This window comes from Phalacrocorax aristotelis, chromosome 6 (genome assembly GCF_949628215.1).
Source record: "Phalacrocorax aristotelis chromosome 6, bGulAri2.1, whole genome shotgun sequence".
Classification (NCBI taxonomy): domain Eukaryota; kingdom Metazoa; phylum Chordata; class Aves; order Suliformes; family Phalacrocoracidae; genus Phalacrocorax; species Phalacrocorax aristotelis.
In genome coordinates, this window is record NC_134281.1 from 20,638,055 (window position 1) to 20,659,384 (window position 21,330).

A 21,330-nucleotide genomic window follows, 5' to 3' on the forward strand; every position below is an offset into this window, starting at 1 on the left:
TTCACAGCGTGGAGTATGGCCTACTTTACATGTCCAGGAGAAGGTTTGCACCTTCTTTAAGGCATGTGAAACACAAGTGAGAAAGGCAGGAAAGTAGAAACCAAGGCTGTCCCACTAGGACTGTCGGTCCCTCTGAGATGGACATGCTCGCTCTCCCAGGCAGGGCACACATCACATCACACACTCAAGAGATAGGCAGTGCCAGAAGAGCAGGCTAGAAATGCCCATGTCTGCCTCAGGACCCATTGAGCACAGGCAGGGAGAGAAGGCAGGGTGCACATTCTCACAAGCAGATCTGCAGCCACTTCATGAGCCCAGGAAAGTCCTTGGAAACACAGCTCCTCAGCAGGCAGTTGCAGCCCTGCCTATGAGCTCAGGAAACAAGGACAACTAGGTCTGAAGACACTTCCTCTGGTAGGGCAATCCATCATCCTTCCACCAGCCATTGAGGATAAAACTTGCCAGAAAGTCCTAAGATTATTTTTGGTTTTATGGAAAATGGTTTTTAAGTGCATGTGGTGCTGGTCTCTACTGCAAATTCAGTTCTCAGAGACTGCAGAAAGTGTCACTTACATAATTACTCCTTAATTTCCTTAAGACCCTGCTGATTGCCTGCTCACTTTTTCAACAAGCTCTCGCTTACTGATTTCTTCTTGATAAAGTAATTTTCAAGGTCGCAATCATCATTTAACACACCAAAATGAGTCCTTCATTTAGGATACACTTTGTAAGGATTCAGTGACTTTAAATTCCTCATTCCCCCATTTTGTTACTAGATTCCATCCCAAATATTTTCAGAACTTTTATTTCCTCTAGTCCCTGCCACTGCTTCTTCTTCTTCATCTATATCTTCTTCCTTTTCTCTGCAAAATGTTTTAGATAATACCCTAATTTTCAGTTCACCACTTTCAGTTGAGCAGATCTTTGTGAAACCATGAAGATTTTCTGAGAACTTCAGGGAACAGTGCTAGGGAGGGAAAAAAAAAAGGTACACCCAAGGTATGCCACATGTACTGTCTGGTACCCAGACTGTAACAATCTCTTCCATATTCACGCATTTTATCCTAGACCTGTCTCACCGACTCACCTGCACTATGCCTGTTAATTCTCCTTGTGGATTTTCAATATCTAGTACTTCTGAGTAGCGTGGCCTTTTCTTTCTAAATCAGTATGCTACAGAAATGTCTCTCTGGCCTGCCCAGTCAGGAACTTCCCGCTCAAAACTAGCAGTAAACACAGAGTTGACTCACCAGTGAAGGGTTTAAAAGGCAGCAAAGCTCTGCAGTACTAGAGCACTGAGCTCTCAGCCATGGAAATGCCTAGATTTCCAAGGGCACGAGCAGATTCTGCTGTTTGGTCTGAATTGCCAAATTAATCAAAACAGAGCATCAGCACTTTTCTGCTGGGAGCAGCGTTTTATGCTACTGTTCAATATTTTTCAAACACAGTTATACATGTTTTTTCGCTTAGAGGTTTGTTGGAGATATAATACTGGATTCTAGTCTAAGTGACACAATTCAGTACAAGCCATTTCAGCTAAAGCAACTAAAAAATCTGCATCATCTAAAATAATAGCCAATGGCCTACGATGTAAATATTACTGTCAGTAGACTGATCAACTGAGCAATCCCATCAGTAAGTGGTTCTAGAAAGCAATGCCACAAAACTGTAAAGCCTATTTGCAGAAAGCACACACAGCAAGTAGCAATGTCCTGAAGCACTTCACTGAGCAGGGATAAAACCCAGAAGAACAAGTTACTTTAAGAGAGAGAAAGAAAAAGGGAAAATCCCTTAGCCATGATATCCACCAGTGATTAAGTCTGTCTACTTGGAGACTGCACGTCAGCTGGGCATAAGGCTTTGGCAATGAAACTCCGTTTTTACTAGAGCAGCTTCCAAGCTCTTTGTCACCAAAGGCAGTTAAACCAGAAGCATTAAAAGAATATAAAAAAGATCCAAGTGGTAAAGGTAACACTAGCTGTAAGAAAAAAACTAGACCACACTCCTAGCACACATAATGCCTGCTCATGAGACCAGTTTTATGTCATCTCTAGTTTAACCTCTTTGCAGTCATACTACTTTACCAAGGAAAGAACTCACCTCCTGCTCCAAACAGAGCACAGCTAACTCACATGGGCAGGAAAAGTTGTCCATGCTACCAAGTAGCGCAGGTGTGTGAGCACAGATAGCTTTGATAACGCTTTCCGAGGAAGCAACGCAGCTACTGACAGGGACAGGAGACGGACTGCCCCAGGTCAGGCATTGCACAAGTTACCCACTTCAGCTGCTCATCTCTCAATTAACATTTACAGTTGGCATGCTGGTATTTTTCATGCTTGTTGACAGCCTCCTAATGATGATGACTGGGGGTTGAGGAGGGGGAGAACTCATCAAAAAAGTACCTCTATGCTTTCCAAGACCGAGATGACAGAAGAATACAAACCATCAATGTCAAAGTTTTTGCTAACTATTTCTTTGAAAAAAACTTAGAGCATCTAAGAGTGACCTAGAAATTTTGGAAGGTGGAGAGCTTTTGGAGCACGGCACACTCCCTCAAATCAAACCAGGCTTCTGCTTTAACTGAATATGACCAAACATTAAAACCTTCAGTAAAATCTCACTTTGGAGCCTCTTAACAATGAGCTGACAGCCCTCCAAGCATTCTACCCCATGGGTCATGCTTCAGCAGCTACCACCGGGGCTGCCAAACCACACAGAGATGTGGATGTAGCGACCAGTGCCACTGGGGATTGCTATGGAGGAAGCATGCTCTGGCTCTTCCAGTGGGATGGTAACTGCATGCCATGGTCCCTTGCCACAAGAAAGGCCATGGATACCTGTCTCAGGGGAACAGCAATTGTCAGTCTCAGCTTTACAGATCACATACCTGGAACGGTATGGATCGTTTCTGGAACAGAACCAAGGCTCAGCTCTGGAGCCTCCAAATCCACAAGGATTAGTAAGTGAAAGTTTTCTCCTTGGCTACAACCACAGAGCAGCAACCAAGGGAGCGCAGGAAGCACTGTCCCCACACTCCTCCAAGGAGGTGCCTGCACCATGAGCAAATCACATTCAGATCTCCTCCAGCAGCTGGCTCGTGCACAAAACCAAACACCACTTCAGCTAATTATTTCCTTATATTGTTCATAGTTTGATTAAATGGAAAATATCTGTGCCACGAACTGAAAGGTTCTGGTATCCTTCTTGCTGAGTAACAACCAAGTCAGAAGACTGCCATGGTTCCACATGCTAAAAATTAACTGAAAATATCATTCGCAAACAGATATAAAATTGCATACAAAGATTATAACAAAATGCTTACGGGCAGCATAGCAAAGCAGTCCCATTAAAATACCAGAATTAACCTCGTTTACATGATGTTAATTCTGCCCTCTTATGCATATTTACTATAATTAGGATGGTTATTAAAAAATCTTTATACATACATAATTTTAAAATTATTTAAACCAATTAATGACTAGTGTTTATTGCTTTGGGGAGCCTTGGATAGTACCCCAGGAGGCAGCCTGCAAATACAGAGGGAGCCCACAGTCCCAGCAGCACTTCCTAGAACAGCAAGCTCTCACCATCCTCAGGGTATTTTCCAGTCCTGGCCTCCAAATGTACTGGATGGCATAGCACAGGGAAACAAGCGGCTGACAGCAGAAGTTGGGTTACCTAATTGTAACCGCAAATCAGACTGCTTTCAGGTTTTTCTCCTATTTGACTATGGATTATAAATGCAAATTTAACAACCCCAACCTTAACACAATGTAAATTATATAACTGCATCCTATTTCACTGGCATGGTTCTCATCTTTGTGCAGAGGCTGGAGGGAAGCTGGCAGAGAGAGCACAAGGCTCTCTCCCTTAAGTTATTCATCTTCAGATAAAGCAGTTAGACAGGGTCAAACACCAAAGGTCCCTCTAACCCACACATACCTAGCTGTTCATAGAATTCAGGAAGAAGCAGCTTCCCAGGATGGAGCAAGGGCCAACACCAAGTCATCTGGGAGGATAAGAAACCAGCTGGATATATTTCAAAACAAGATCATCCCAGCCACAGAAACTGGCTTCTCATCTTATTTTTTCCATATGCTGAAGTTTTTATCTTGGAGCTCCTTGGCAGCTGCTGTACCAAGGGACTCAACTCTACAGAGCAACAGGCAGTACATCTGCTTACCTTTGACAAAACGCAGATGAGAAAGCTGTGAACTCAAAAACCAGAATCTATCTGTAATTAAACATTTAGAAAACAGAGTGCGACATGGAAAAATGAAGAAAAGAGAGCAATCTAGCCTGCTGCAGGGTATTGCAGCAATCTGGCATTTCCTACAGGAACAGTTAACTACAAGCAAAGTCTTAGTGTACTGGGACTTTCTGCAAGGCTCTCAGCCCCCTTCTCCAGCTCCCTAACCACTTGCAGCTCAGGGACTTCTTTTTATTGGCCTGACCTATCAGTGTCCAGCACTCTACTGCTGAGTAGCTGACAGCCAAGGCAGAAGATTCAAGATATACAGTGGAAAAGGATGGTCTGACAAGCCGTGGATCCTGGGGAAATGGTTACATCACCAAGTGGACCCAAACAACCTTGCTGTGTATTATTATTACACGTCTCTATCAAGACTAGCACTGAGATGAATCTTGCACAATAGTTGTGTTAGTGGTCACCTGGAAACGAGGCTGTCTGGCTCCTGAGCATCAGCGATGCTTGGAGCTCAAGAGCATGTGGCATCACTTCAAACAGTTTTGCAGTAAGACATTCATTTCAACAGTGATCTGATGCCAACCAGCATGGCATGGCCAGGCCTCATGATCTTCAAGGTCAGAGGAAGCCTGAGACCAAGAGCCCAAAGATGTCATCAACAATCCTGAGTTAATGGAACATAATTTCAGGCACACCACTGACGGGCATGTTAAACAAAATTGTCACTAGCAGAGAACTGAGGCATTAGGAGGATAACTTAGAGAGTCCTAAAGATGCAGTAGCTAAATTAACAGATTAAGATGCTATAAAAGGATTATTTTATCCCAGAGAGCACTCAGTGCCTCTTTTTCAAACTCCTTTCATACAAAACACATTACCTACTTGCACCAGGACTGTCCACCATGACATACAAGTTTCCATTTCTACTTACTCCCAGACAGCCTTCCCCAGGCCTCCCTTTCTATGTGGTTATCTAGGTCATTTGTCCTTGAGCAGAAGGTGCCAGTCTGCATGCTTTAAGTACCTTATTTCCTCAGACATCCAATCTAGCCTGCTGAGACACCTCCAGTTTTCTTCCTACGATATCTAAATTCCCTGGATACCAGCCATACTCTTTCTAAGCAAGTCCCAGTATCTTTCTGTAACTCACCTCCCCCCACTGACATTCTTTTCGCAAACATACACAGGAATTACCTTTCAGACTGTGCCAGCTCTCTACATTTTATTGTCTGAATTCTGAACTCCAATTCATTTCCAAGTTAGGACTCTTAAATGCTTATCTTTTAAACACAGCATTTGCTTCACTTTGCACTTGTCAGCACACTCAGTCCTGCTCTGAGAACACCACCAAAACAGTTGGTACAGGTAAGCTCCCAATTACGGTTCCAGGAAGGATAACGGCAATGTGCCGCAGCTTGAGAAAACATACAATGTGCCTAGACCTTCACATGCTCTAGAGCCAGCTTTGGGTGGTAGGTGATATGAATTGCTTCTGCATTTCACCCTATAAGGAGATTTCAACACACCTGAATTTTCTCTTTGATCCAGTGAAGCACAGTGGACCTTTTATTTGCCACTTAAAGCCCTAATGTCTCCCTCTCCAGCTAATTCTAACCTTTAGCTTCCCTCATCCCTCTGAAGAGGGCACCTTTGCATTATAGGATCACTGGAAAAGTGTGGAAATTTTAAGACAAAGCCTTTCCTATTCAGTACAAAGATGTCAGAAGAGGATTTCTAGAGTTCAGACAGTGAGGGTCTGGGGCATCAGAAGATAACAGCTCAAAGAGGGACAAGGTTTATGCTCTGGTGTTACTGGCTGTGCTCCCATTCCACAGCTAAAGAGAAGCATGGGTGGCTAAGGACTTATTACAGGGTAAGCTAAGAAGGTCATGCATATGACCTTCCTTAATGGTTGGACTCATTATCTTAAATGTGTTTTCCAACTACATCATTCTATGATTCAATATCAAACACTTGTCCCCATGTCCAAGAAAGTATGAATCAGACTGAACCCTCTATTTGAAAAGTATACTAAAAATCTATCAATAAAAAACCTATCGATACTTAAGAGTATTTAAATATTTAGCATATCGGGTATCATTATTCATAGATGGTTCAAGGAAATGGTCCACATGGCTCTGCCTCATCTATATTCCTTTTCTGATTCATTCAGGGTCTACTGCCTGGACACTGTGCTTGAGCAACAGCTGCTTCAAAGACTCCCTTTGCTCCCAAAACAGGGATTTCCCTTCTCTCTCTAAAATGCTGCTCCAGTACCTGAACATATTTCTCAATACTTTGTTATATGGCCACCTTCTTCCTCAAAGGTCATCTAATCTCCTAACGCTGTTAAACAATATAAAGATTAAGCATGTTAGAACAATGCATTAATCCACCCCAGGACCTTCCTGTGCATTTCCCCCCAGGGGTACCTTACAATTGGCAATGGTCATAAGGAAGATGGAAGAACAATGAAGAAAGGACCAGCTCCTTACTCATAGATTTGAAGCATAATATCAAAACATTAAAGAGCAATCCCAATGCAAAATTATGCTGGAAAAAAGCCAGGCTGGAAAGCTCTGCCTTAAAGGGGTAAATTTATTCCTAGACAATTCACCGTACTTGAGTGAGCATTTAAAGATCCCACACCCAAACAAAAGTGTATCCTTTTACTGGAGCATGTAACCATGAGATTACACACGGATTCCAACACAGCTTGACCTGTGTAGTGACCAGAGCACAGTATATATTCTGCGCAACAGCAAACATTCACTAAGAACATGCCAACTGTAAATGGGGAAGAGGGCAGTTCAAAGGCTTCCCCAGACATGCCTCCAAACTCATTTCTGCATCCACTGAATTAAACGCTCTGAGCCTTCTCTCAGCACTCTGGCAATGCTTCCTCTGCAGCCAGTGCTCAGGCAAGCTCCCTGCAGGACAGCCTCTTGTCACAAGGGAAAGACCCAAAAGCCCCGAGAAGAGGTAGCAGCTCTGGATGAAAACAGGGTTTTGTCCTGGGAGACTTCATTTCTCAACACTCCTGAATTCCCAGTTAATGGCAAAAGTGGGTGCCTGATGCTGACTTAAAAAGGGTAAGAGAAAGAACCCAGCCAGTTGCCATGGGGAAATGCACCAGCAGTACAACACTTACCTGTGCTATCTCAATGATGGTTCCCAGCATGTCACCATGACCTTGAGGTGGCTTGTCCAAAAGCTAAATCCAGATCCTTAACAGTCACACCTGGACAGAACCACAAGGCAGCTGGCAAATCTTCAGGCTGGCACCTGTACTGATTTCTACCTCTGAGCAGGTGCTGCCTCTTAAGAGAGCTCTTCTTAGGAGGTGATTTGGAAAACAGCTGCTTTAACCTCTTTGGTCAGTATTTGCCCAAGAAATCTGGCACAGTGTGACAACAGAGCTATCTGAGCCCTTTGGAAGGAAATAAGTTTCTCCTGCCAGCCTGACTTGGGTGCAATGTAACACTAGTGGGTGCCACAGCTCCCCCAGAGGATCCAGCAGCTCTTCCTTTACAGGAGCACTGAAGTTTAAGAGGTTCATCCTGGCAACTGCACTGCACAACATCCAGAGGTACATCCAGATCCTTCCCTCCTGGGCAATTCCCAGAACTGCTGAAGAAATGAGCTTAGTGCCTTGTCAGGGTGCAAGAGGCAGAAGCAGCGACTCTCCCATGTGAATATCCAGGCTCTGAGGCTGCAGTAGCTGACCTCAGCTCTTCAAGAGTCTACCCAGAGAGGTGAGTGTGCAGGATAACAGTCCCAACAATAACCCTGACACTGAGGAAGGAAAAGAACTCAATTCCCTGCTGTGTCAGAAGTGTCTCCCAGCTTGGCTGAATTCCTAAGGGATTGGGAAACAGAAACAGCATGCACATGCATCTCCTTAAAACATCAAATAAGCAGCACAGTAGCAGGTGGCTGAAGTATTGCCACTTGGACCTCTTGTAGGACTCCAGTACCCAGGAATGTATTAAGCCAGGCAGCAACATGTGGCTCAGTACAGAGCCTGGCCTGTGCAGACCAAGGGCAGGCAGAGACAGAGGTTCTGCCTGCAGCTCCTTGTGTGCAGCCGCTCATCTCTCAGCAGCAAGCACTGGAGCACCAGAGAGGTGATGCTTTCAGCTGCTCCTCTTAGCATCAGATGGATCAATCATTTGCCTGTCACTAAGAGATGTCTATTAAATATTTTGGAATTCACTTCTTACATTTAATGATGGGCCCACTACACACCAGAAAGAAGAAAACCAGACAAGCTAAGTTAGTGCAATGGGCAGAGAAGCAGGCAGTAGTAGAGCACAAACACTGATCTCACATGGAGCAGGCACAAAAAGATGCCTTGTCGGGGGGGTGGGGGGGGAAACCCCACCACCAAAAACGCACACAAAAAAAACCCCAAACCACCCCAGCTCTCTTCCCCAGTGATATCAGAAGTTGGGAAGAATCAATCAGGCTTTCAAAAACCTAGGACTATAAACAGTAAAATACGTTAGTCATCATACCATTAATGTACAGCTTTGCACCATGAGACAGCTTCTTATTGAGACTTCTCAATCTGATTTTACATATATGAAAATACATCTTGGGATTCTGAGGACTTAAAATTACTTTCCTTGTTAACTCTGCTCCTGAGATCCTTGATGGAAAAGTACATCAAATGTTTGCTTGGGCTTTTACTGCCATCCTGGCTCAAATCTGTTACATGAAGCCCATCTGAATATTGCTTATTTCCTGCTAAGACATGGACTGTACATCACAAAAACTAAGATTTCTCCTGCTGTCTATGAAAACAGGAGACAATTACTTTCATCCTCTTGTTCTAAAGATGACAGTTTCAGAAATTTAAATACTAAAATCTCACATTTCCAGCTTTATAGCTTTGACCCTCTTTAAAAATGTAATTCATTACATGATGCATTTGATTTTAGACCCCTGTCCTTTGTGGAATCTATCCTGCAAGCTGTTTGTTCATCCTGTGGAAGACACAACTAACTGAACTCATAGGTGGCCTGAAGTGATGGAGGTGCAGGAGGACACTTGGATGCAACATCTAGTAGTTGTCAATGCATACACACAGTGCAACAGCACAGCAAAACAAACCTTAAGGCAGAATGCTACTTTACATCAGACACTTCACTGCAACAAGTCAACCACACATTGTACAGCTTCTCTCACTGCAGAAAGAAACCAGAAAGAACTTTCTACCTCCCTGCTTTGTCTCCTTGTACAAAATGGCTTCAGGATCTTCCCCCATTGCCCTCTTCTGGGAGCAAGCATAACCAAAGATTCAGTAAACTGGTCACAGTGGTACTGAGGACCTCTCAGTTGCTGTCCCATTCACACATGTTGAGTTAAACAGGTTGCCAGATATAATGCAAGAAGAAGCTCTCCCCTCTAAAATGAGAGAGGATCAGGAGAAGTTTGTGCGCATTTCCTTGGAAGTGCAGAGGGCTGCCAGCACCCTTGGAGCTCTTCCACCTAAGGTGTTTTCTTGTCTTGCATAGATGCAAAATGACAGCAACCCTCCTAATACCTGAACCTGTAGCATACAGTGTTTCTTGTGATCTCTGTAGGTATTAAAGCTTAATAAGAGTCTTGTCTTGAAGGTGCCCTGTGGCTTGCAGGGGAACGGGGCGGATAACAACTGTGTCCTTTTGTGTTAAATACCTGTTTCCTTGTTGCCTGTAATTGATAGATAATGATACAATAGTCTACTCAGGCGTACCAGCCCCCATTTTCCACTGTAATCAGGTTTAATTTCTAGTCAAGAACATTAACAGCTCAGTTACAGTCAAATTGAAACAGAAATTCACAAATAAAAGTTGCTGACTTCCATAGTTTTGATCTTGCATCTTCAAACTTGAAACATCTGAATTTAATCTTTTACTTCCGTGAATCTCATAACCTGAGCAGAAAATGGAAAAATTCAAGGTACTCTTTTTGAACGTACCACAATTCAAGGTAGCCAAACTTCCATGATTTACACCAAAAAGATCCAACATTAACTCAAACTGGAAAGAAAACAGACTAAAATCCACATCTGAAGGGAATTCCAGCTCTCTCACCATCATGACTTAGTTATAAAAAAAAAAAGAAACCCAACATAGTTTCTGCAGAAAAGCAGGCAGACCATTGCTCTTCTAAGAGAAGGAATCAGTGCTTCTGCCTTCCTTAAGCCCAGGGAGTGTGCAGTTTGACTTTTTTTCAGTATCTAGACTCAACCTTTTACCTTCCTGTTCAAGCAATCCAACATCAACAGTGCACCAAATAATGGAAAAAGCAATCATCGCCAAGATACCACAAAATCACGAACAAACAGTTCTGACACTGTTCACTCATCAAGTGAAAATTGCAACAATGTTTTGGTGTGCTCCCACTTATCAAAACAGTTGAGAAGGAGTCTTAACACTATAATCTGGCTCTTATGCTCGTAAAGTATATTGGGTGTTCCCTTCGGTGTTGCTGGTATTGGGCTAAGAAGGACTGCTGTGTGTCTCACTCACAACGACGGGTCTTGTGCAAACCATTATAGCAAAACCGTGATAGAAAACAGTCTTGCTCTGGAAATGAAAGTTTTGGTGTGCTCACCGAGATGCCTTTATTCATGTAAAGTGAACCCATACAGACATTTCCCTCTCACTGCCTCTGTGTCTCCTTTAAGTAACTTCAGTTATATCATCAACACCATCCACTTCCAAGAGTGCAGAGGGAATTTCTGATAGTGCATCTGCACTTCTGTTAGTCACCAGCTTACTTAAAGGATGACTTCCAAAGCATAAAAGCAAATTAGTGGCATGAGTCCTACTAACTTTTGTATAGGAGCTTGATCAAGGGATTTTACATCTTAATCCAAAATCACCTTCTGACTATGTACACAGCCTTTCAATTGTGGCAATACACTATCTGTCCTACAGCTGATTTACCATACTCCTTTGAAGCACTTTGATGCTACAATGATAAACACCTTCCAAATGGTTTCACAAGAATATATTTAGAGCTTCTACAGATCTTCATAGAAAATCAACCAATCATGAATGTAAACACGATAAAAATGTACAATCTGTGAGTAAGAGCAGCGAGCAGTAAAACATTGCTCTTTGTTTTAAGGTGAAACCGCACCTATACATAGCATCTGTGACTAAGATTTCCTCATTGTCACACAGATGTTCTATTACACAGACAGGGTAACAACTGTAACCTGCATATGCATCCAAGCACTACTTCAAATGCTTTCTAGCTCAAAGCAAAAATCTCACCTACAAATGAATTCAAAGGATTAGTGTGCCAGATGCCATGTCACTCAGGAAAATGCTTCGCATGCTGACGACGACTGAAACAAAGCTATTTCTTAGGTGTTGCTCTGCCAGTGAGTGCTCTACAACACAATTTTAGCCATATGGAAGGGGTACTTACCTGTGGTACAGGTGCCACTTCGTATTCACAAGCAAAAGTTTTCAAGTACCCCTATTTTTACAACAGCCATGCTGAGCATGACCGAAGTTCAGCTGCCCAACAGTGGTTCCTCATTTTGAGCTACTAGCATAGGGAGTATCCATCCCCACACACCTTTGGATGCTGCACAGCAGCATGCAATACCCAACAGGAATGAGCAATGCACTGCAAGTACAGGTATATCACATCATATGATCAATCAGCCAGAGAGCACTGGACACTTATCCCGGCAATTACTCATGGATCAAGTTATTTAAGCAAATTTCAGGAAATCACAATTATTTCTTAACATTTGCTAGCTCAAGCTCCTGGCATTGTAAATAGAACATCTATCCCAAAGGAGAAAAACTTCATTAACATGGCATTTGAGATCTACAGGGAAAGAATGGATATTTCAGAGATACATCATCACACAGATTTGTTAATGTCAACCAGCAAAAAATCCCAACAAACCCATAACCAGAACATAAATGCCCAGGTGCCAGAGGGACAGCAGTTTCATTTTAAAGAAGGGTAGGGAGGGATGCTTTACATGGAACAACCTATTTATACAGCAGCCCAAGTGAACTTCAGTGCACAGAACAGATAATTCTGCAATAAACAGCAATATCTGAGTCCTGGATAATCCTGCTGGGCCATACATCCCCAGCAGCAACCAGAGGTACTAAGGAATTCCTGCTTAAGCATCTGCCCCATGCTCCAAGCAGCTCACCCAGTAGCTGTCCTCTGGCACAATCCCGTTACAGAGCAGCAATTCAGTAGCAGCAAACGTACACAAACCTCATCACATGGGTAAGGTGAGGCTGAAGGAAAAAAGGAGGACAGGATTTTGGGATAAGAACAGGGAGGTAGAGGGACATGGGAAGCTGGGATCACACAAGTAGAGCAAGAAGATTCAGCTTCACAACTCTTCCAGTTAAAAGTGCACCTATTTTAAAATACACTGGTTAGCACGGTGTTCTTCCTGAGGCAAGGCAGGACACAGCTGCCAAGAAGGCGGCTGTAGTTTTTTACCTGGGTAGGGCTAGAAAAACCACATTGATGAGCAGCTACCACTGGCTGAAGGAAGAGTGTGTGAAGTCTTCAGCAGATCATTTACAACCTCCTGTGCCAAAGGAAGACAGACAGAGGATTCATACTGCCTGAACAGCTGAGATGACAGAAGATGTTGAGATGACAGCAGAGAAGAAGGTCCAGATAAGTATTTTCAATACCAGAATTTTTGGCAGTTACATTTTGCAAGAGACACGCTTTTCTGCACACGGAAGGTCTCTGTAGCACACAGAGATTAAGTCAGTCCTTCCGAACAGAGAAGCAGATAGTGCACTTATCACAACATCACTGCAGGATATACACATGTACACCCACACTCCCAGCCCTGTCACAGGTCATTGCAGGCAGATCCAACTGCTTATTCACAGGCAAGCCTCTACTCAGCACTAGGAGCCTCCCACTGTAGACTTCCGTACTGATCTCAGAGGCTTACAACTCCAATTAAATGACGGTATGATGCAGTGATTAGTGAGACACAAGTGGGAATGAACAAATTATTGACTCAACATGTCAAGCCTCAGTGACATAAGACCACAGTGAGTTTGTGACAAGGTCACACGCTGAATCAGACACAAAAAAACCCCAAATCAGCTCTGCTGCCTGGAAATCCACTTGTCTCATTACAAGGTAGCATATGGAGGGAACTTTCCATAGGTTACTTGGATCATAAAAACTACTCCATAATGGCATGGTTCCCAAATCATTAGGATGTTTGTAGAAGAAACACTGCCTAGTTATACAAGCCTTTCCCCTCTCTGAACACCCTCAAAGTGGTAGACTCCAAAAGACAATTCTAGAAATCCACAAAGTTAAAAGCAGGGCAGGTTTGGGGGGAGGGGGGGGAGATGTGTGCTAACGATACAATCTGAGCAAAATCTGCACACCTAATATACAACAAGAAAAGCAGAGGATAATGTCAGCTGATAATCCAAGGAGAACATAAAAAACCTAACCCATATGCAAATGGGTTTCAGTGTATTTGTGGACACACCCTCAACTGCAGGTTAAAGCTAAAGAGATTGAGTGACGCTGTCAGGCAAATAAATGATGGATACCAGACAGCCCGTGAAAATACACTTGAGGCGGGTGTCATCTTCCATTATAGGAGGCATTTTGCAGATTCTAGAAAAACAAAAAAACAGACTCCGCAACTCCGCATATCCTACCAAACCAATTATTTTTGATGTTAGGACACACATTTTCTCTCACAAATTGCAACACACTCCTTGAACCACAGGCTTCAATAAATACTCTAAGGATACAGGTCACCAGAGCAGATGCATTCTCAGGATAACCATAAGCTCCTTCTGTATTTAACTGGGAAGCCACACAGAGTTGTGACTGGTTACTGCAAATGTTTTCAGGACAGAAAGTTCTAGGCTTTGCCTGCTTGTCACAGCATCTTGTGGATTTTAACACCAACAGCTACAGTGAATAGCCTGTGAAGTCTGATCTGTACTAGCAGCTATGTTCACACTAAATGCAGAAAGGCACCACAGTGAATGTATAAAAGGGGACAGGCTCAGAGCAGGAGAAACGCGCATCTGATGCTTCCAGTTGCACAGTGGTGGTATGTGCTCAAGTAAAGTCAGCACCCACAAAATCCAGTAAGAATCCTTCTTACTCACTCCAGCAAGAAACAAGCAGGGAATGGAGGTATCTCTGTGCTCAGCAAGCTGAACCAGGGCCACACAGTGCTACAGGGGAAACCGCTCTCCGAAACGTAGTGGCCTCAGTGCAGGCACAAGAACAAGTCTTAGAATGACTGCTCTAGCACACACCTGGAGATGTCCTCAATAAATAAAGTGTGTATTTTTAAAAGTTCGTGCTACAGCTCTCCCATCTTTGCCCTCTTAAGAAAAAGGAGGAAAGGATGACAAAGATGTTAGTTACTAGCAACAAAAGCTATGAAATATCCTGCCAGTGTTGCTAAGTTCAAGGCCCGAGAGTATTTGGAGACAATACCACATAGACAGTCAAGACTATTGATTTGCTCCTAAGCTTAAAAAACAGCTTCCTCTGCTTCCATAGGTATAACAACCAGTTCCACACCTCAGCTAAAACATGTCATATCCAGGCAGCAGAGACAGGATCTCTCAATTTCTCCTCCTTCACCTGCCTTTATGATACGCAACAGAACACAAAGTGTACTTCATTTCCCGCCTGATTTCCTTGCACCCAATAACAAGCTTATTACGTGTGTTTCTTGTACAGATGAAGAAATGCAAGAGAGAATTCAAGTACTCAATGGAATCCCAGCACATATGGAAACTAAGAGCCATGGGATGTATTCCCAAAGTTGTCTCCCAAGAAGCCAAAATGGTACCCCAAGACAGGAACACTACTACACCATGGACTACACCAACCCTTAATGCAAAAAAAATGCAGTAAGATAAATGCCACACAGGACTACAACCTTTCAAAATTAAAATAAAGGAAGGAAAGATTATTTAGAAGGAACCATGTGACTTAGCAGACAGAAACCCCATTTTCTGTTCAAAATACCTGTGCCTCCCCAAAGGAAAAGCAGCTCATCACAGACAAAAAAGAGGTCTCGTCTCACAAAAGCCAAACAACAGCCAACTTGTAACAAAAGACCAGTAGAAGCATCACAACCATCAGGCTGGAACAAGGGCTGCACTCGGGTTCTGCAAACACCTCAACAGCCTGTCTGCTCTACCGGGGCAAAGAGTCTCCCAAAGACAGCAGGAGAGCTGGCAGCCAGCACTTCACCCAGCCAAACCTGCTGCCCAACACACCTGCACTAGCAACAATAGCAATCCATCATGTTTCACATACATTAGATGGGACTTTTTAGTTGTAATAAATTGCCAATGCAACAATCAATCAACAAGGCAAAGCAATTAATAAGGGGGGTATTTTCGTTACATTAGCTGTGGCAACTAGTACAAGTGGAATGAAAATCCCCTACAAAATTAGGGCAACAAAGATGACGTTTCCCTATCACAATGTACTTTATAGAAGGGCCCCTCAAACCTCAGCAGTCACATACACATGCTAGACTTACTGAATGGAGGGAGTTGGACCTGGTAAATCTGTAATTAGAAGATTTGGGAATTATATTAGTTGAGTGCTGGTCTGTGCTGAGTAAAATAAAAGGATTTCACAATATAGGAATTATACAATATAGGCAAGTAGCAAATTGTTCTTTAGGCAGGGACAGTTAAGCAGACATTAAACAGCATAAAAAATGCCGTCTCTACAAAAGCTATTTATTCCTAGCCTACAGATGACTGAGAAAGAGGCAGATTGACTAGCAAGGGGCTAGGATGTCACTGTGGGCTGACACTGTTTTGCTATTTACGCTCTCACAAGCGACTGCATTTGACAGAGATAGCTGATAACCCTCCGAAAATAACTTAACTACCAAAGAATCTAAGTCCTAGCTAATACAGGTTTTGGTTTTTGCAGCTTGTAAAAAAGCAGATTAATTCTCAGTCTAAGGAGATGATCGTACAATTCTATTCTAGAAGATATTAAAATGGGATATCTATTGTCTAGGGATGACTGAATTGCATAACTCCCTTTCTGAATATCCCTGTTTTCACTTCTACTGAGAACTTAAGTCAGCTCCCTCCCTTGCAGCAGGTCAGGTGCAAGTATTACTACTACTCTCTTCTTTTAAAAAAATTAAATAATTAGGCCTGTTTTTCATAGACATACCTTGTATGAAGAGAAGTGAATCTATATGGAGCAGTCTAGGGGATACAACTCTCCTGACCAAATTAATGTAGTTTGGATCACCCCAAACCAAAAAGAACATTTCTTGCTTCACTCATTACAAACTACTGTAGCTCAACTAAAACACAGTGAAGACAAGAACATGGAGGCTGTGGAGATGATTCCCTCCAACCACTCCATCTTCCAGGTTTCCTCTCCACACATGCAAAGCCACGTATAGCAGGAAGGAAAACTGCAAGACTTCATACTCTATCTGTTTTAACATGTCCCAGGTAGAGTGCATGGCTAAAACCATTACCCACACCGCTGGCGGGATTCTGGCAGCACCCTTCCTGAATGTTAGAAGGGAAACACAGTAAAAATTACCCAGCCTGAAGGCCCGCTATAACTGCTGCTGGGGAGGGTCAAGGTAAGCAGCAGCTGAACACCAGCCAGAACCTCCTCATGTGCATGTGTATACAGTGATTTACTGGGCACCTCTAGGCACTCAGTTCAATTTAAGGACTGGTGTTTATAGGCTCTTTGCTGTAACAATGGACTGAATCTGATGAAGTCAAACACCTGTCCAAGTACACAGGGATGCTCCAAATGTGAGAAGGGGCAGAGCAGGTATCAACCACAGGAAAAAGAGGAATTCCCAAATTCCCAGGTATTGGAATTGCTCTTGCTTAGGGAGACATTATTTCAAGTGAGCAGAATTGGGGAGAGAATATGGACAGGCCTTTGGGTAAAAGGAGTATCATACATAATTGCAGATTCTCCAGTGACAACAAAATAAATTGGGAATCTTAGCAACACTGAAGGGGAAACAAAAGTTGTCACTCATGAGAAATGTAATGATTAATTGTGGAGTCTTCTCTCTCTGTGCTTCTCACCACCATCCTATTGGGAACGCACCAGGCTCTTTCCCAGCAACAGAATTACTTCTGTAAAACATTTTTCTAGGTTGCAATACCTCTGTAACTGAAAACAGAGGCAAATGTGAGTGCTTAGTGGGACCTTTGGAACCCCAGCTGTGAAGACTCATTAACTGTAAGTATATTTTTGCAGATGCACAGCCCTGAATCTGACTCATGACTCTCCTCCCATGACAGCAAGACTTGAGATTCAGGTAAAAAAGCTTTAGATAACTGGCAAATTAGGAGGAAGAAGGCAGCACAGAGGAGACTTATGGGATGTAGTGAAGGAAGGAGGATTAACTGCTTGATCGTTTTTCTTGAGTGATCCATCATCTGCAGTGCCAAGGCACAGGGAGGGTGGTGCGAGACAGGAATTTACGTTTTACCTAACAAATTTTATGCATCTTGTTCTTGTATGGTGGACAACAGCTCTAGGCTCAAGTATCAGGTCAGAGTAAAGGCTCCCTTCGGGTACTTATTCACTGGGGATTTAAGCCATTTTGCACTTTTAAGGACTGGAAACATTCAGATTTACCAGGTGCAACTGCACATAGGGTAGTCCTCGTGTTTGCAGCTGCCAAAGGACAGGATAGATACGGGGGAGATGCACAATTAAGAATCTCTCCCACACACAAGGCATACAGAAAAGTGGAGTGTGCAAGTCATGGTTGACTCAGAGCTGCATACAAGAGGCCTCACCTACAGTCACGTGTGTATGTGTGTGTGCATGCACAGCTGGGGGAGGCATTTAATGCTAGCAGAGATCTTTCCAACTGGATTTCAGTGTGCGTACAAAAGCATCAGGGCCAAAACCTGCATTAGGAGTATGTCAGCCATCAGTCTCTGACTCTAGCCTGTGTGCCAACATATGCTTGGGAGGAGGGCAGACCACTTGATGTCCAGCAGCTCTTTCACACTGGCATTTCTAAGCCTTTTACAAATTTCTGGAAACAACATTTAAACCACAATGTTGTGTATTATACAAGAACAGGTCTTCCTGTTGAATAGTTCAAAAAACCTCATTGGCTTTCCACCACCCCACCAAAAAAATTTTTTTAAATCTTCTAGCAGCATTGACCGAAGTTTAAAGCAACCTGGTTGGCTTCCATGCATCCGATGGCCTCTTCCAAGAGTGAAAATTCCACGCAGACATAGCCATAGTCGTAACCTGGGGACAGCATTTAAATACAGACGGGAGTCATGTTAGTGCCTTGTCATAAAGAAAGCCACATTAAATATTCAATTTCCCTTCCCCTCCAATGACAAACCCTCTAACCACCACCCCTCTACTCCAGAATGAAAAGGAGAGAAATCAGGGACTAACTAGATGATGATTAACTGTGCAGCTTATCACAAATGTTACTAGTACAGTGTTCCCACTTCCCCTTACACAACCCAGTGACAGGCACACCCTTCCTTAGGGAAAGAAATAATTGTCTTTTTTTTTTTTTAAAGGCATAGTGATTTTCCATTGCTAGTTTCACATTCTGTGCTACCTTGGAGGCAGTACTCTCCAAAGCAAGTGTCGATCAGTCATTTCAGAGTACCTTGCTGCAAATGTATTTTACATGAATAGTCAGCATTTTAATTGGGCAATATTTCAGAAAGAACTAACACGATTCCTTTGCCTTTGCTATTTTCCTTCAACACCTGCTTACTTTTAAAGGCCAATCCCTTGTATTACAATAGAGCACAGTGGAGCAGGAATGAGAACTCCAACTTTCTCATTTTGGAATAGATGTTATTGCACATGTAACAAGAGGGTGTGGGAGCTTAAGTTTAGATGCAAGAAACTAGAGAGCCCTTACTCTCCTCACTCCTTGGAAGGCTGTCATCTCAGTCAGTGGCAGGAGGGACCCACTGATTCAACTGTGTACTCCAGATACCTGCACTGAAATGTTATGTCCCACAGTGAAGTACAGGGTGAACACTACAGAAGCTAAGACCATCCTAAGAGCCATCCTTGATGTTGAAACTATGTCCAAGAACTGAAGTGCTGAGGAACAACCTAAAGTCACAACCTCACCCCTCACATGCCAAGGCCACCTCACTCCAAAACAGTGCTTTCCAGATGATCATGGACTGAGATGCTTCTACACGGGCAAACAGCAAGAGGAAAGGCTTGGTTCCCTCCTCCTGCTGCATTTTTGGCTAGTTAGGAGCAAGAGAAAAGCCAGTCTGCATGTGGATTGTACCATTTTACGCACCTAGCTGTCCTGGTGAAGAGCTTGTCTCCTCTCCTAAAGGCGCACATCTTAATACCAGTACCTTCAAACCAAGTATATATCTGGTTCCTATTGCTTCAGCCCCTCACCTTCCACAGGAAGGTAACTCCACACACGCTTCTTTCAGTCAAGGCTTTCCAGTCTGCTGGAAAACAACCCCCATTTCCCCCAAGCCTACGCCAAAGAATATTTGCTGCACTCTCCAATTTTTCCTTCTGTTTCTTTATCATCTTTGTACTTTGTACTCTGATGTAACCACATCAGAGGCAAGCCCATACAAAACTGTTTCATCATGAAACCCTACTAATTTTTCCTTTTTTTTATTCTGAGAGCTATTTGCACACTGTTCTAACAACACAATCTTGGCTTTGCACATTTGCCTTTATAATGAGACTCCAGTTTTAATCTAGCTCCTCTACCTCACACAGGAATTTATTCCCCTTCCCTATATTATTTTAGTCAATATAATTACACTAGAGGGAAATTTATCAATCTGTGTGCTTTTCAGCTCCCAGGCCAGCAGCAGGCCATCTGTGGTGGAACGCAGCTAAAGCCACTTGATATTCTTACATGAAGTGGGCACCTGGAACTAGAGGTACTGTTTCAACTGGCAGAATCAACAGAACCAAATTCACCCAGCTGTTCCCATAGCATCCAAACTGCTCTGCAGTTCCAGCCACACTGAATTATATTTTGAAAATGAAGCGGTCCTCCTCTTTACAGAAGACAGCTGCTCTCCAGGAGCAGTGCTGCCCCTTGCTGGGAAACTGTTTTGCATTCTGGGCAAACAACTCTGCTACTTTGCAGCACAGCATGCAGGCTCACACTGTACATTTTAAAGTCTTATTCAAATCCAGAACTCTAGAGTCACTTCTCTCCCTCCTGATCAGAAAAGTGCTGCATTAATGATATTTGTCAGCCTGTAAGGCTCATGATTCCTCTTCATGGAGAGGATTTTTGAAAGCTGCCATAATCAGCAAGCTAGGACCCAAGTGCTATCTTATTTCCATGTGCATTTGAAGTTAAGGGGACTCCTGACAGAAAGCAGGATTGCAGAATTTTTCACTCTATTTGCTCTACAATGAGAGGCAGTTTACACCCCAGTCCTCATGAAGTGAATGAGTGGTTTAGACATGGATTTAATCCAGCATGACACAACTGAGAGTGCAACACTGAATGTTATATATAGATACAAAAGCTAAGATGCTTGGAGGAAAGTGCTCTACAGGATCGTTCCAAGCATTACATGGAGACAGTTAAGGGGAAAACCAACCCCTTTCTCCTTGTGCACTTTCTTACCTCTGCCCTCCCCCACCAAACTCAACCCCCCAATTAGCATAGCTGCAGTAACATGTACAATGAGAACCAAAACCAGAAATGCCAAAAAGCAGCGTCAGGCCAGATGTTCAGCTCTTGTGGTCAGGTTGTGGAGGGATGCAGCATTCTGCAATTCACTATGAGCTCCCCTTGCAGACACAGCACTGAAACAGTGGTGCAAGAAGAGAGCAGCCTGGAGCCATTGCTCCACTCCAAACTGCTGATGAAGATCTGGGGGGGCTTGACACTGTCTCCTGACCCCAGATCTAGCCCTTTGCATAGATTTGACAAGCACACTCAGCATGCAAGATCTAGACTAACATCAGCCACGACGGTACAGCACCCCTGCTCTTTCCCCCTGCCCCAGGCTCCATGAAAGCATCCTTCCATTTTAGACCACAATGGAAAGGCCACTGAAATGGAGGCCTGTGCAACAATGGGGCTGCTACAGAGCACCTTC

General features: G+C 43.4%; 1 protein-coding gene across 3 annotated transcripts in view; it reads right to left on the bottom strand.

Annotated features, from left to right (window-relative positions):
• Positions 1-21,330, bottom strand: part of RBM6 (RNA binding motif protein 6) — a 59,372-nt gene that overhangs the window by 17,776 nt on the left and 20,266 nt on the right. For all 3 annotated transcript variants that reach the window (XM_075096470.1, XM_075096468.1, XM_075096469.1), the window contains exon 6: positions 18,423-18,496. In XM_075096470.1, coding sequence (XP_074952571.1) covers positions 18,423-18,496 — 74 coding nt within the window. The remainder of the gene's footprint in view (positions 1-18,422; positions 18,497-21,330) is intronic.